Consider the following 13443-nt stretch of genomic DNA (forward strand, 5'->3'; position numbering starts at 1 on the left):
TTCCGATCAGCAAAACTGTGTGAAAGTATTTCAGCGTCCAACGTCCACAATAAAACCATAAAAACTGTAGCCTGTTCCTGAAATCAAGCCGTTTCTAGCATAATATGTGTGTTTGCAATAATGAATACTAATAACGTGAGCCCCTACTTGACCAGGTTCTCCAGGGGGTGCTATTATTAATACCACCAGCTACATCTGTCTAGTGGATTCCGAAATTTGTATGCAGTTGCAACTGGAATCTCCCAGTAAGGCGATTACTTGTCTGTAATGTAAGGGAAGAAGCCATGCAAACATCAACTTTACCCTCAAACTGAAGATCTTAAAATGCTTCACCAGTAAAACATTTGTTTTTCATTTGAGGTAAGACTCGTGCTTACTAGTAAAAGCCGTAACTCGCATGTAGAAAGGCTCTGTAAGCAGAAGAACGGTTCTCAGGCTACTGCGACCAAAAAGGCTTCGGCATTGGCTGGAAACCTGAGCTCCTCACTCACAAGAGAAGAGTTCACTCTACTGCTGAAAACTTGCAATGAAACACTGAGCATCCCGCTTACAGAACTCCAGCACTTTGAAAATGTTTTCATTAAGTAAAGAGAACCTAATCTTGTGTTTAGTTTAAGACCATACAACTTTCCAGAGGTTTAGTCAGCGCTTAGGAAGATAGCTGGCCTCACAAAGCAGCAGAATCCAATCTCTTTGCAAAAACAGAAATGGAAACCTTAGGTGCAAACCTGCTTATAAATCAGACGCCCTTCAACACACGAAAAGTCATCGCCATCTGCAGAAAAACTTGACACAAGTCTTAGGACTGTTTTGCAATCAACATTCTTAAGATCTAATTAAAGTACGACCATGGAGCATGTAAACGTCTGCCAGTACAGAAGCAGCAGGTAAAGGAGGGAGGCCAATGCCATAGAAGAAGACACCAGTATTATATAAAGCATTTGGAATATGGGGTCACTGTGACAGATTTTGTACTGTGGACCAAGAGCTTCACGTTCCAGTCCACAACACATTGCAGAATTTTTAGAAAAAGTACCAACAATGATAAATCTTTTTTGGCAAGAACACTTTTCAGCCATTCCTGTGTTAAATCTATTTCGGCCAAGAGTCATACCACCAATTACAGCCTCCTTCTACTTCCGAATGGTCAAAATGCCTGTTGATCATGTGATACATTCTTTACCCCGAAGTAAAGTGAAATGGCATAGTTTGATTGGCCATTTAGCTTTCTGATAAAGATGGTGACAATGTAATGGTGTTGATATTATAGCCATCACCCAACTTTCCCAGGAACATGCAACCAAGAACAAGGCAACAGTTAAAGACTCAAGCGGACGATTACAGTTCTTTGTGTTCAGTTCTAGTTGTTCATAGGATGGCTGTGGAGCTCTTGAGAGCTGCAGATCAGATTAAGCATTAACACACAAGTATTTAACAACACATAGATTTTTTTGGCTAACACGGTACCGTTGACTTTGTTGGCTGTACATTGTAATAATATCATCCTGTAATAAGACATGGTGCACTAACATATTACATATGAAGAAACACAATAAACAGCAAATGGTTTGGCAGGAGTTTTCATTCTCCTGAGCTGTCCAGCACCCATCAATCTTACCTTTTACCTATATAAAATGTCTCAAAAGTACATTATAAAATTGACCACACCACCACAGTAGCTTAGGCACACTCCTGGGCTCCTGGGCTGGCAGTATATAGTAGAACAGTTCAAGAACAAAATGCTTCTTGGGAAGCATAAAAAAAAGTTTCAACAACTCTTTAAAGAAGCACAATGCTGATATACAATACAAAAAGGTGAAATAAAAAATCTTACCTCAGCTTTCTGAGTCTTGGGAAAACTGCTTTCTTTCTCAATAGCATACACATCCAGCATGTAAAGCTTTGCTCCGCGCTCCCTGTCCAGAACTGCCGCAGTTTGGATGACACCTGTATTGCGCCCAACGGTGAATAAACGTCCAACAGTTTTTCCTTCACATTTTACAGAAACAATGAAGTATTCCACTGCAGTCTCTGAGCTTCGGGCACTGGATGCCTCAAGAGATAGAACATTTGTACCAACAGGCTCCCCTTCTTTTAAAATAGTTATATATTTTGGCTGGGAAAAGACTGGGCCATCGGTTCCTTGGATAATAATGGTCAACTCGGTTGTAGTCCTCTTTCTTTCAAGTCCTAAGTCAGTGGCAGCCACAATAAGGTTGTATATAAGATGTGATGGGACCATTGCAGAGGCCACCCTCAAGTCTCCACTGTAACGATCCACAATGAAAGTTTCAGTATCTCCATTGACAATTTCATATTCTATCTCCCCATTGGGACCCTCGTCTGGGTCAAAAGCTGCAACTGTGGTAAGGACAGAGCCAATGACCAGAGAAGGGTCTGCAGCAAAGGCATTCTGTGTCACGAATGTGGGGACGTTGTCATTTAGATCATTTACTAATATAGTTACATTTTTTAGGGCATATTTTCTGGTCTCTGTGGGTACAGCTTGGTCGCTGGCTCTAACAGTGAGTTCAAAGAGATTGGAGAATTCTCGGTCAATTTCTGCATTGGTGAAAATTACGCCCCGCACCTCATCAATCACAAAGTGATTGCCCCTTGGTTTTTGATGGATGATTGCATAGTTGAGCTGTCCATTAATGTCTGCATCAGGATCAGAGGCAGTCACAGTCAAAATGGAGGTACCAATAGGGACATTCTCTGTTACTGATTTGAAGATGTCTCCATCTGGAAAACTGGGTGAGTTGTCATTAAAATCTCGGACTTGGATGACAACTGACATGGTAGACGAGCGGGGCGGCCTACCATTATCTTTCGCTGTAATATTTAATTTGTATAATGACTGTGTTTCAAAATCCAGCTTCTTAGCCAGAAAGATACTTCCAGTGTTGGGGCTAATACTAAAGGTGCCATGGTTATTAGTCCCTGTAATGCTATAGTGAATATCAGCATTGTCCCCAGAGTCAGAGTCGGTAGCTGCAACTGAAGACACCAGTTCTCCAACCCTCATATTTTCTAAAACATCTACAAACAGAGCTGACCTGGGAAAAGAAGGTGTGTTATCATTTTCATCAAGTACATCAATACTTAAGGTGCAGGTTGAGGTTAAGGGGACCTTCCCGGAATCTACACCTTGTATGATAAGAGAATAAGCAGCCGTAGCTTCATGGTCCAGTTTCCCTATCAATGATACCTGGCCAGTACTGCTGTCAACTGAAAAGTGATTTTCTTCGTTACCTTTAAAAATAGAATAACTTATTAATCCATTATTTCCCTCATCTACATCAGAAGCAGAGACCCGTAACACTGGGGTCATGTTTGCTGCTAGCTCTGATATACTGGCTTGGTAGAGATCTTTAGAGAATTTTGGAGCGTTATCATTGATGTCTTTTATGTAAATCTGAACAGTAGCTTGGTCTTTCAGTGGTCTTGGTAATCCTAAATCAGTTGAGACCACTTTAAGAGAAAATGTTGCTGCTCCTCTTTGTCTCATAAGAGTCTCTCTGTCGAATTGATGCGTGCTGGTAATGTCCCCGGTAATTGTGTTTAATTCAAAGTCAGGTTGCATAGTTTCAAATGCATACATGACGTCACCATTAGAACCAAAGTCCCTATCTACGGCGAAGACTTTACCAACAAATGACCCACCTCTTTGTTCCTCTTCAAAGTAGAAGACATAGTTGGTGCTATTAAATAACGGCCTATTATCATTGACATCCTCAAGAACTATAGTAACATTTACCGTGGCCCTAAGGGGCTCTACAGCTCTATCTGAAGCAGTAATAAGCAAAACATATATATCTTTAACTTCTCTGTCCAGTTCACTCTTCACATATAACTGCCCATCAGGAAATATACCAAATGCACCCCCCACATTTCCATCTGTAATACGATATGTAATTTCCCCATTGGCCCCAGAATCTTTGTCAGAAGCCTGGACTTTGAAAAACCTTGAATTAACTGGTTCAGACTCTAGGAGAGTAACTTCATATGAAATCTGGTCAAAGACAGGAGGGTTGTCATTGACATCATGTACAGAGACAGTTAATATGAAACTGGAAGAGAGCTGAGGAACACCCATGTCTGATGCCAAAATTTCTACTTGGTATGATCCAATACTGACATCTAGGACTCCGGTTATGCTTACTGCACCACTGACTTCATCTACTTGAAATAAGCCTAGAGGGTTCTGTTTTAAGCTGTAAGCAATCCTGCCATTTACACCTTCATCTGGATCAACAGCATTAGCATTAAAGATAATGTGACCTGCATTCCAATTTTCTACCACATTTACACTTTCTACTGCATGCAGAAAGTGGGGAGCATTGTCATTCAAGTCCTTCACTGTGATATTAACAACGGCTTCACCAGTAACTGCCCCACCGGTAGCCACAACCTTAAGGTGGTAGGAGGCCTGTTCTTCTCTATCGACCACTCCTGCTGTCATGATTAGGCCATTGTTCTTATCTATTGTGAATATCCCCTTTTGGTCCCCTGTAGTTATAAGGTATGTGATATTTGTATTAAGATCCATGGTGGTTGCGGTGACCATTCCCACATTATATCCTGAAGGCACATTTTCAAACATAACAAAAGTATATGTGTCCTGGGTAAAGGCAGGTGGATTGTCCTGAGTATCCAACACCATGATAGTGACGATAGCATGGTTATGAGATTGTAGGCCTCCTCCATCACTGGCAATGATTTTAAGCTGGTAAGCTGTTTTTTCTTCCCTATCTAATGCAGTTTTTGTAGTAATCGCTCCTGTCTCAGGATTAATCTGGAATTTGGAGGTGTCCCCTACTTTAATGGAATACTTGATTGTACCATTTACACCCAGGTCAGGATCAGCTGCTATCACAGAAACAAGAAAACTTTGTGGTGGTTCATTCTCCTTAATGTTGGCAAAGTACTGTACGGGATAAAAAACAGGACTGTTGTCATTTACATCCAATAGAGTAACAGTGATTTTAGCTGACGAAGAAAGGGGTGGGGTGCCAAGGTCAGTAGCCAACACTGCCAAAGTACAATTTTCTTGATGCTCCCTGTCCAGCTCTGTTCTTGTACTGAGTAGGCCAGACAAAGGGTCCAAACGGAAAAATGCTTGACATGGGCTTGGGTTATCAGCATCAAGGTAGAAGCGAATAGTACCATTGCTTCCAAGATCACCATCCGTGGCTTTTAGCGTGATCAGCTCAGTGCCTATAAGGGAATTTTCTGGAATGGAGATCCTCTGCTGGTTATCGGCTTGAAGTCCAGAAAAAGTGGGCCTTTGATCATTTACATCCAAGAGATTAACAAGTAGAGTAGCATAACTTGTTTTTGGTTGAGGGCCTTGATCTCGTGCACTGATATTAAGAAGCAACTGTGGAGATGTTTCGCGGTCTAAAGCAGATGTACTGGTCACCAGTCCACTGTTTTCACTAATGGAAAACCATCCCAGCTTATTTCCAGAAACAATTGAGTATCGTAGGTTGGCATTGAGGCCAGTATCCCCATCTGTAGCGGAAACTCCACAGATATAAGATCCAGGTGGTAAGTCCTCATTGATTTCCACTTTACTTTGTGGCTCCTGGAAGACTGGAGGATGATCATTGATATCATTTACATAGATGACAAGGCTAGCCACAGAGGATCTTGGCCTAGGATGCCCCTGATCAGACACACTAACAGTCAAGTTGTAGGACGGTATGCGCTCTCGGTCCAGTGCGCTAGCCACTTTGATAAGGCTTAGGTTGGGCACCTTCAATGTCTGTACCTCAAAGTGGCGCTGCTCATTTCCTCCCAGTATAGACACTGTGACATTTCCATTTGCAGCAGGTGAGTCTGAGTCAGTGACAGTAAGTAGAGCCACCACTGTACCAACCTGTGCATTCTCATCCACTGATGCATAACGAGAGTTGGCAGGAAAATAGCGGAACTTTACAACAGGATCATTATCATTAACATCAATCAAGGAAACTATTGCTTCAGCACGGCCAGTTAGCGGTGGGGTGCCAAGGTCTTTGGCCTCGATGCTTAGAGTATATTGTTGTTGACTTTCATAGTCCAATGGCTCCCTAATGGTAACAAGTCCACTTTCTGGGTCAATCTGAAAAGGGGTTCCTTCTGCCAGTTGGTATATGATTGCAGCATTATCCCCTTCATCCCTGTCAGTGGCCTCCACTTTAAGAACACTTGAACCTACAGGGGCATCCTCTTCAACTCTAGCTCGGTATTGAGAGCTGCTAAACATAGGTGGGTTGTCATTGATATCCTGCACTGTTACATTCACTTGTAAGTAGCCTACTTTTTTAGGTGTACCTTTGTCTTCGACTTCCACCACCAAATAATAACACTGAACAGTCTCTCTGTCTAATGGACCTTGTGACATCAAATGAAGAAAAGCACCATCCCCACTTGGGTTAACTGTAATTCCCAATTTGAAGCGCCCATCCTGATTTCCAGACACAATACGGTAAGAATGATGATCTACACCATTGGTCCCAGCATCGGAATCTGTTGCAGTGTCCAATATAACCTGTCTTCCTCCTTGTGTGTCCTCCTTAAAAGACACCACAATGGAGGGATCAGGAAACACAGGTGAGTTGTCATTGATATCCAGGACAGAAATACGAACTTCAGTTGGATATGTCGGTTGACTAGACAGAACAACTAAATTGATAACATCACTGGCAAGACTTTCTCTGTCTATGGTTGAGGTGGTGTATATAGAGCCAGAAGAGGAGTTTATGTTGAACAGTGCATGGGACTCACTAAGTCTGTAGGTAAAGCCTGGTTTGGTGCTGATGGTTCCTACATAAGTCCCTGGTGGCTGCTCCTCCAGAACTTGGAATATCTGCCGAGCTTGTGAGCTGCCTGATGCTCCAGGTACAGATATCAGCAAAAAGCACAGTAAGAAATGCATCAGTGGAAGTTCATGTAGGTTATCAGTCTTCCTCACACTCAGGAAACTCATGGTGCACATGCAAGTCCATGCAGAATATTACAGAAGTGCTAAAGGCATCCACTTACTGTGTTCTAGAGAAAGCAATGCAGCAGATTGTTAGCTCCTAAGGCTCAGCAGTGTCTCCTTGATAGTCCTGGATGTAAGAAGTGCATGGGATGATGATGGGTTCAGCAGTGCATCCAGGAGCTGAGGGCAGTCACATCCTGCAGTGCAGAGTAGAAGTCAGCACTCATCTCAGGACTTAGTAGCATCCAAGCACCTTTAGTAGCAGATGGTCAGGAGCTCCCTGGTTCTCATCCCTGGTGCATCCAGATATCTGATGCCCAAGCACTGCCCGAGAACCTCTAGATGGTCCCCCTGGCAGATGCCTCTTGCATTGTCCTCATCTGCAGCCTGGAGGAGATGCCAAATCTCCTGCGCATCCTCCGGTAGATGAGAAGGGGTGAGAGGTGCCCCTACAGGATGGCACAGAGCAAGGGCTTCTGCATAGCTGGTACCGGGCTCCGGGCAGCACAACTGTCTCCTGGTGCCTTCCGTGGAACAAAAAAACTTTCTGGTCTCATTGATGCCGCTGACTTCAGCCTGCGCTCCCCCTCCCGTCCTGCTCTCCGCCCAGCCACACGCTTGTCACTTCCAGAGCCTCCTCCAGAGCCCAGCATTGGCCGCAGCTACCGGGGGTGCAGCCCCTCGCACGCTGCCAGTGCTGCCCCCTATCCCTGGGATTGGACGCCGCTGCCCCTTGTTACTCAGCCAAGGGAGGCACCGTCCTAGGAGCGGGCACCGGGATGGAGGGGGCAGCGGAATGCCAGGGCACGGGCTGTGGAGCAGATAATGGGAAGTGCGAGCAGCGATCATTAGCAGCAATGTACAGAACAAGTGGGATTTATCTGCTGCTCCTAATGCAGGATGAGCCAGGAGTTCTGAAACTTTCTTCTAGACTTTGTGTGTCATTTCCTCACTATTGTTCTCCTGCCGTCAGAGCTAATGGTTCTCACAGCGGAGGGGGTACAAAGTATCCAATGTGCTCAGTGCAGTCACTTCTGTCCTGACAGTCTGCTACAATGTTGCAGTGTTGTTAAAACAGTTTTTATATTGCTGATCTATCAATAACAGATGGGTAGGGGTACAACCTCTGGTACCTGCACTGCTCAAGGTGCTAGCACTGTGACCTCTTCATTGTATATGTCACCTCTTTGTTGTATACCAGGCACGGCTCCTATGGTTATATTCACTTTGGCTAATTAAATGATTATTCACATGGATGATCTTTTAATCGGATGATCAGTCCAAGTAAAAAAAAAAAATCACAGCGTGTCCTATTTTGTTGCGATTTTCCAATGAAAATCGCCAATTCAATCCAATGGGTGTGTTTAAAAAACGGATTGAAGGAGTCTGATGTGATTGTGATCTCTTTTTAGTGCCTGCAAACATGTTGAGCATAAAAAATTATGGAGAAGCATAATTTTTGCATACGTTTTTTACACGTGTGAAAATCGCATAGAAAAATCGCATAGACGCATAAATATTTAGCGAAAATCAGACAAAAAAAAGCCTGCCTGTTTTATGCAGATTGCTATCCAAAATGCCCGTGTGAATATAACCCAAGATTCCATTGTAGCGATGCCATTCACTTGAGACGGACTGAGCTGCAGAAAAACCAGGTGACCGATGAATGTTAAACACGAAGAAGAAGACGCAGACTTCACGTAAGTACTGCGGCCTCTTCGAACAGCTGACCAGTGGCAGGTGCCAGAAGTTAGACCTCTAACCAAACTGATATTGATGACCTATCCTAAGGATAGGTCATGAATAAGTAAGGCTAGTCTCACATGGGGGAGGGCGTTATCGGGCCGTGAATTATGGCCTGATATCGCACTTGCCATCCAAGGGAAAGCCCCAGTGATGCGAGGCGTTGTCATGTGAAAACAGCCACACATCACTGCGGGGATGAAGTTACAACACCCCCACCCCCACCCCTGTTGTGGCTGTCACAGCCACAGCAGTGGATAGCAGCGTTTTCCCTTTGTTTTCAATGGGGGCGACAGTGCTGCTGTCAACCCCGTTATAAACAATAGGAGATAACACAGGAAGATAGAACATGCTGCAATCTGTTTCCTGCATAGCATCGCATCGTGGTGCCATGCAGAAAAACATCGCTCATGTTTATGACCCCATTCAAATGAGTAGGGTTCATATTTGTGCAAGATTTGTGCATTTCGATTTTCTTGGCCGTGTGAAATCAACCTAAAGAGTACCTGCCCTTTCCCCTTTGGAGCACTCCTGCTCCATCAGCTGTTTTTGGTTCCTTATTGCAGCTGAAGATGGCCTCATATAGCACTATTTAAGCCAAAAACAGCCGACGGAGCAGGAGCGCTCCGAAGGGAAGAGTGTAGATACTCTTTAAATCCCGAAAATCTCTTTAAGATATGTGGTTCTGGAGCCCAGACTCTTGCAGAGGATTACCTAGACTGGACACAATTATGTCCACTTCTCAGCTAAAAAATGACAGCACCCATTCACTAACAGCAATCTGAGATCTTGCAAATGATGAGGAACTGCAACACAAAGTATATTAGAAGGTTTCAGAAAGTTACACAATGTATAAGCTTCAATGATATAAAGACAGGAAATATTTTACAGCCACCCTGCCAGCTACGCTGAGCCTTATAAGATAAGCTATGGTCTCAAAGTAGCTGACACGGTGAGTCCAGGGATGTAAGTTTTATACTTACCTTTACCACTTTTCTCCATTGTCAGCTATCAAACCCACCACCGCAATGCATTCTGTGGATTACATAGGCAAGTTCTATGCACAAACATATGTAGTCTACCAGAAGTGTTCATCAGCGGGTTTAACAGCTGACACCAATGGAACAGTGTGGAAGGTAAGTATAAAACTTAATTTTTAGGGACAGAAGCATACTATTACCTATTGCCCCACATGTATTTTTTGTGCAATAGTGATTGCCATTAATAAACAATAGTTAGATATGTGTAATACTGATGGTGACATTTTTATTGTCATATCCATAAAAGTGGTTTGGGTTATTAGCAATAATCCGTACACTACACCATCATAGCATACTGGTCATTGACTCTAAGCTAGTTGACAGCATTTTACAAGACTACTTATAACATATGAGACTCTACTACTGAGATTAGGATGTGGACATATTTTGTTTTACTACTAATTAGTTGAAAGTTACTTTTATTGGGTCAAAATACTGTGTTTTATATGTGACGTTGTACTTGTGATGCCGGTCACTGGGGTCTCCCATTGCTTCTTGTTATTATACAGCACAGTGACTTGTTCATTGCCTGGTGACCGCAGCAGCCAGTGGCAGGTCACCACAGTGAGAGTTGCTCATGGCCAGTGGCTCAGAAATGGCACCAAATTGTAAAAAATCAGCTAGAATTTTTTTCCTGGTTCTGGTTTATAAAAATCAGTGCATTAATCAGAAGCAGGAGGAGGCCGGGCACTCTGCATGCACATGCACCTCTTTGTACATTCAGTAGCCACATTTGATCCCTGCTCTGTATTGTATAATTAATCTTGTTACCATGTATCATAGACATCCCAGAGGGGATATATAAGATCATTATAGCAGTACAATTGTATAGCCAGCTTGTGCAGTTTAATAAGTGTAAATAGAAGTTCAGTTAACATGTCATGCCCGTCTTGTAGGTCAGTGTACAAGATTACTCATCATGTAATTGAGTATTAAATAAAAAGAAGGATAACATGGAGTACATAATGCAGTCTCATGTTTGAAGTGGGATTAAACTTCTGGTCGAAAAACTCTGATGCCAAATTGTATAGGCTTTATCTGTGTAAACAGCCCCCTCTTGTGGTATAATGTTGGTACTGTCACAAGACTTCTTGAGACAGCTCAGACCATTGTGGCTGCATCTGATGTGTGTTCTACTTTTTAATAAATGGAAATAGGAGAGATTAGTGACCAAATACATACACTGAATATTAATACAATAATGAACTGAGACTTCTAATCACAATAAAAAGTTTTGGCCAAACTATGTTAAGGGAAACTTTATGAAGGATTTAGAAAATAGACATAATAGAGAAGGACAAGAGGATTATCACTACTCTTTCCCCCTTTTGTAATTAGCCATAAAATTAAAGCCACCTTAAGTAGGTCCTCTTTGTACCACCAACCAGCTCTGACCCATGAAAGCGTGGATTTCCAGAGACCTCTGAAGATATACTGTGGTAAACTCTCTGGTTCCTAGACATTAGCAAGACACTTTAAGTGCTTTAGGTTGCAAGGTGAAGCCTCCATGGACTGGATTGAGACTTTGGGGATTTAGAGGTCACTTAAACACCTTGAACTCTTTGTCATGTTTCTTAAACCATTCCTGAATGATTTACAGTGTGGCAGAAAGCATTAGCCTGCTGAAAGAAGCCATTGCCACTAGGGAGTACCATTACCATGAAGGGGTGTACTTGGTCTGCAGCAATGTTTAGGTAGGCAGCGGCATACATTCAACCAATGGGGCCCCATAGCAAAACTCAAAATTGGGTAATCAAGCCCTTTCCGCCACCAAACTCTGAACTCCAAAATTGGGTAACAAGGCCCCTCTGAACTCCTGCAGTCTACAGACCAACCCTCCCCCAACCCCAGTCACAGCAAGGCAGAAGAAACTTTATAAGTGATGCTTTATGCAGACCCTGACTCCACCTCCCATCTCCTGCTCTCATGTTAAGTGGCAAAATTAGGATGAGGAGTCAGGCTCTGCAATGAGTTGTTCAACATCACTCGTGGAGGTTCTTCTACACTGTTGTGGCTGGAGTTTCGAGCGGATGCCGTTCAATCCATTTGATAGGGCAGGATTGGCGCATTTTATGCCATTGTCATTAATGTATTATATTAGCCTGTCATTGACAAATTTTTGTATGACTCTTTTGTCTTTTATATCTCCACAATGCAACTAGGAAATGGAAGCAGCTTGGAGGTTCATCCACTTGTTGGTCAACCTAAACATTCTGCTGTCATCTAGAAATCTTCCCTGGAATGTGTGGATGACATAACGGAGGACAGAGATGTCCTTTAAATCTATCCCTGGCTGACTTGTCTTAGGTTGCTTAGTTAATCCTGGCATTCAGGAATTAGCCTTGAACTGCTATACAAGCCGTAGCCGTATTTCTCATCAAGGGTTTATATAATTCCACGGTGAAAGCAAGCAGGAATCATTGTTAATGAAGAGGGAGAAGTGAGTAACAAATCCCCCGGCATTGCTACTTGATTGCTACATAGTAAAAAGTAGAATGTAATACATTTTTTTGCTGAATATTTGAAATTAAACATGTTGTCTGGTTTAGAGAACCATTTCTTGAATGCCGAACTTGGGCATTCTGAGATAATAGAGTAAAGTCCCAAATCAGATCCTCCATCAGCTGCGTGAGTCTGATGAGCCAGGCAAATCCTTGCTTTGGGCTGTGTTCCCAAGGGGCAGGTCTGTTGCACAAATGCAGCAGAAAATCTGCAGTGAGGGCAAAAACACACGGGCGCATGCACTAATACACTCGCCACTTTCAGGTGTTTCATGCATTCGCCCGATTCATGCACTAATACAGATCCTAGCAGCGCACGATCCAGGGTTTTGTTTTCTTTTTTGGACTATTCAAACTCCGCACTAGTGCACACGAGTTTGAAAAAAAAGACGGGAAGATAGGTAATCATCACGGCCGCACAACGGGACAAAAGCCCTTTAGGCCTCTTTCACATGGGCAACAGCGATATCGCATCTGTGTTCTGTGCAATATCACTGCGTTTTCTTATGGTGATATCGCAATTTTGTGTTGCTACAAAGTCACGCAACTTTGTAGCACACTTTTGCCGGGATTTTCTGGGGGGCTTGAAATATAAGCCCTACCCTGAAAATAAACCCTTGCTGCATTAAAAAGAAAAACAATACACTTTTCCGTTCACCGGCACACATTGTGCTGTAGTCTCGAGCCATTGCTTTCTGGTCAGGTTCAAGAACCCCGCCTCCTGGATGCGCTGGCTGTGATTGGTTCATCAAGCACTGCAATGATTGGCTGACCTGCGGTGCTCAAGAAGCAATCAGAGCCAGCGGTTCCTGGAGGTGGGGTTTTTGAACCCCTGACCAGGAAGCACTGGCTGAAGACTCCAGAAAAGTGTGCCAAAGCTGCAGCAGAGAAGTGCGGTGAAGCTGATAGCACCCATTAGGCGATGTATTTATTTACTTTTTTTAATGCAGCTAGGGGTAATTTTACGGGAGACAGTAGGACTTTCTACTGTAAAAGTCGCATCACAGCGCACGAAAAGGCTCCTTAGGGAAACATGGGCTACAAAACAGCGCAGATCGTGACAATATTCAACAACCGGCCATTTTTCAACAACTGGCAGCCTACAAAACATCACTAATGTGAAGGAACCCATTGGAAAGCATGGGCTTCACATACATGGGATTTGTAGTGCTGTTACTTTGCAAGA

The 13443-nt window shown here is 43.3% G+C and overlaps 1 protein-coding gene across 1 annotated transcript in view; it reads right to left on the reverse strand.

Moving 5' to 3' along the window:
- FAT4 (FAT atypical cadherin 4) overlaps positions 1-7473 on the reverse strand; it is a 214969-nt gene extending 207496 nt beyond the window's left edge. Inside the window, exon 1 of the mRNA XM_066573773.1 lies at positions 1835-7473. Within this exon, the coding sequence (XP_066429870.1) occupies positions 1835-6985 (5151 nt within the window). The 5' untranslated portion in view covers positions 6986-7473. The remainder of the gene's footprint in view (positions 1-1834) is intronic.
- Positions 7474-13443: the final 5970 nt, after the last annotated feature.

This window comes from Eleutherodactylus coqui, chromosome 7, assembly GCF_035609145.1.
Source record: "Eleutherodactylus coqui strain aEleCoq1 chromosome 7, aEleCoq1.hap1, whole genome shotgun sequence".
Classification (NCBI taxonomy): Eukaryota; Metazoa; Chordata; class Amphibia; order Anura; family Eleutherodactylidae; genus Eleutherodactylus; species Eleutherodactylus coqui.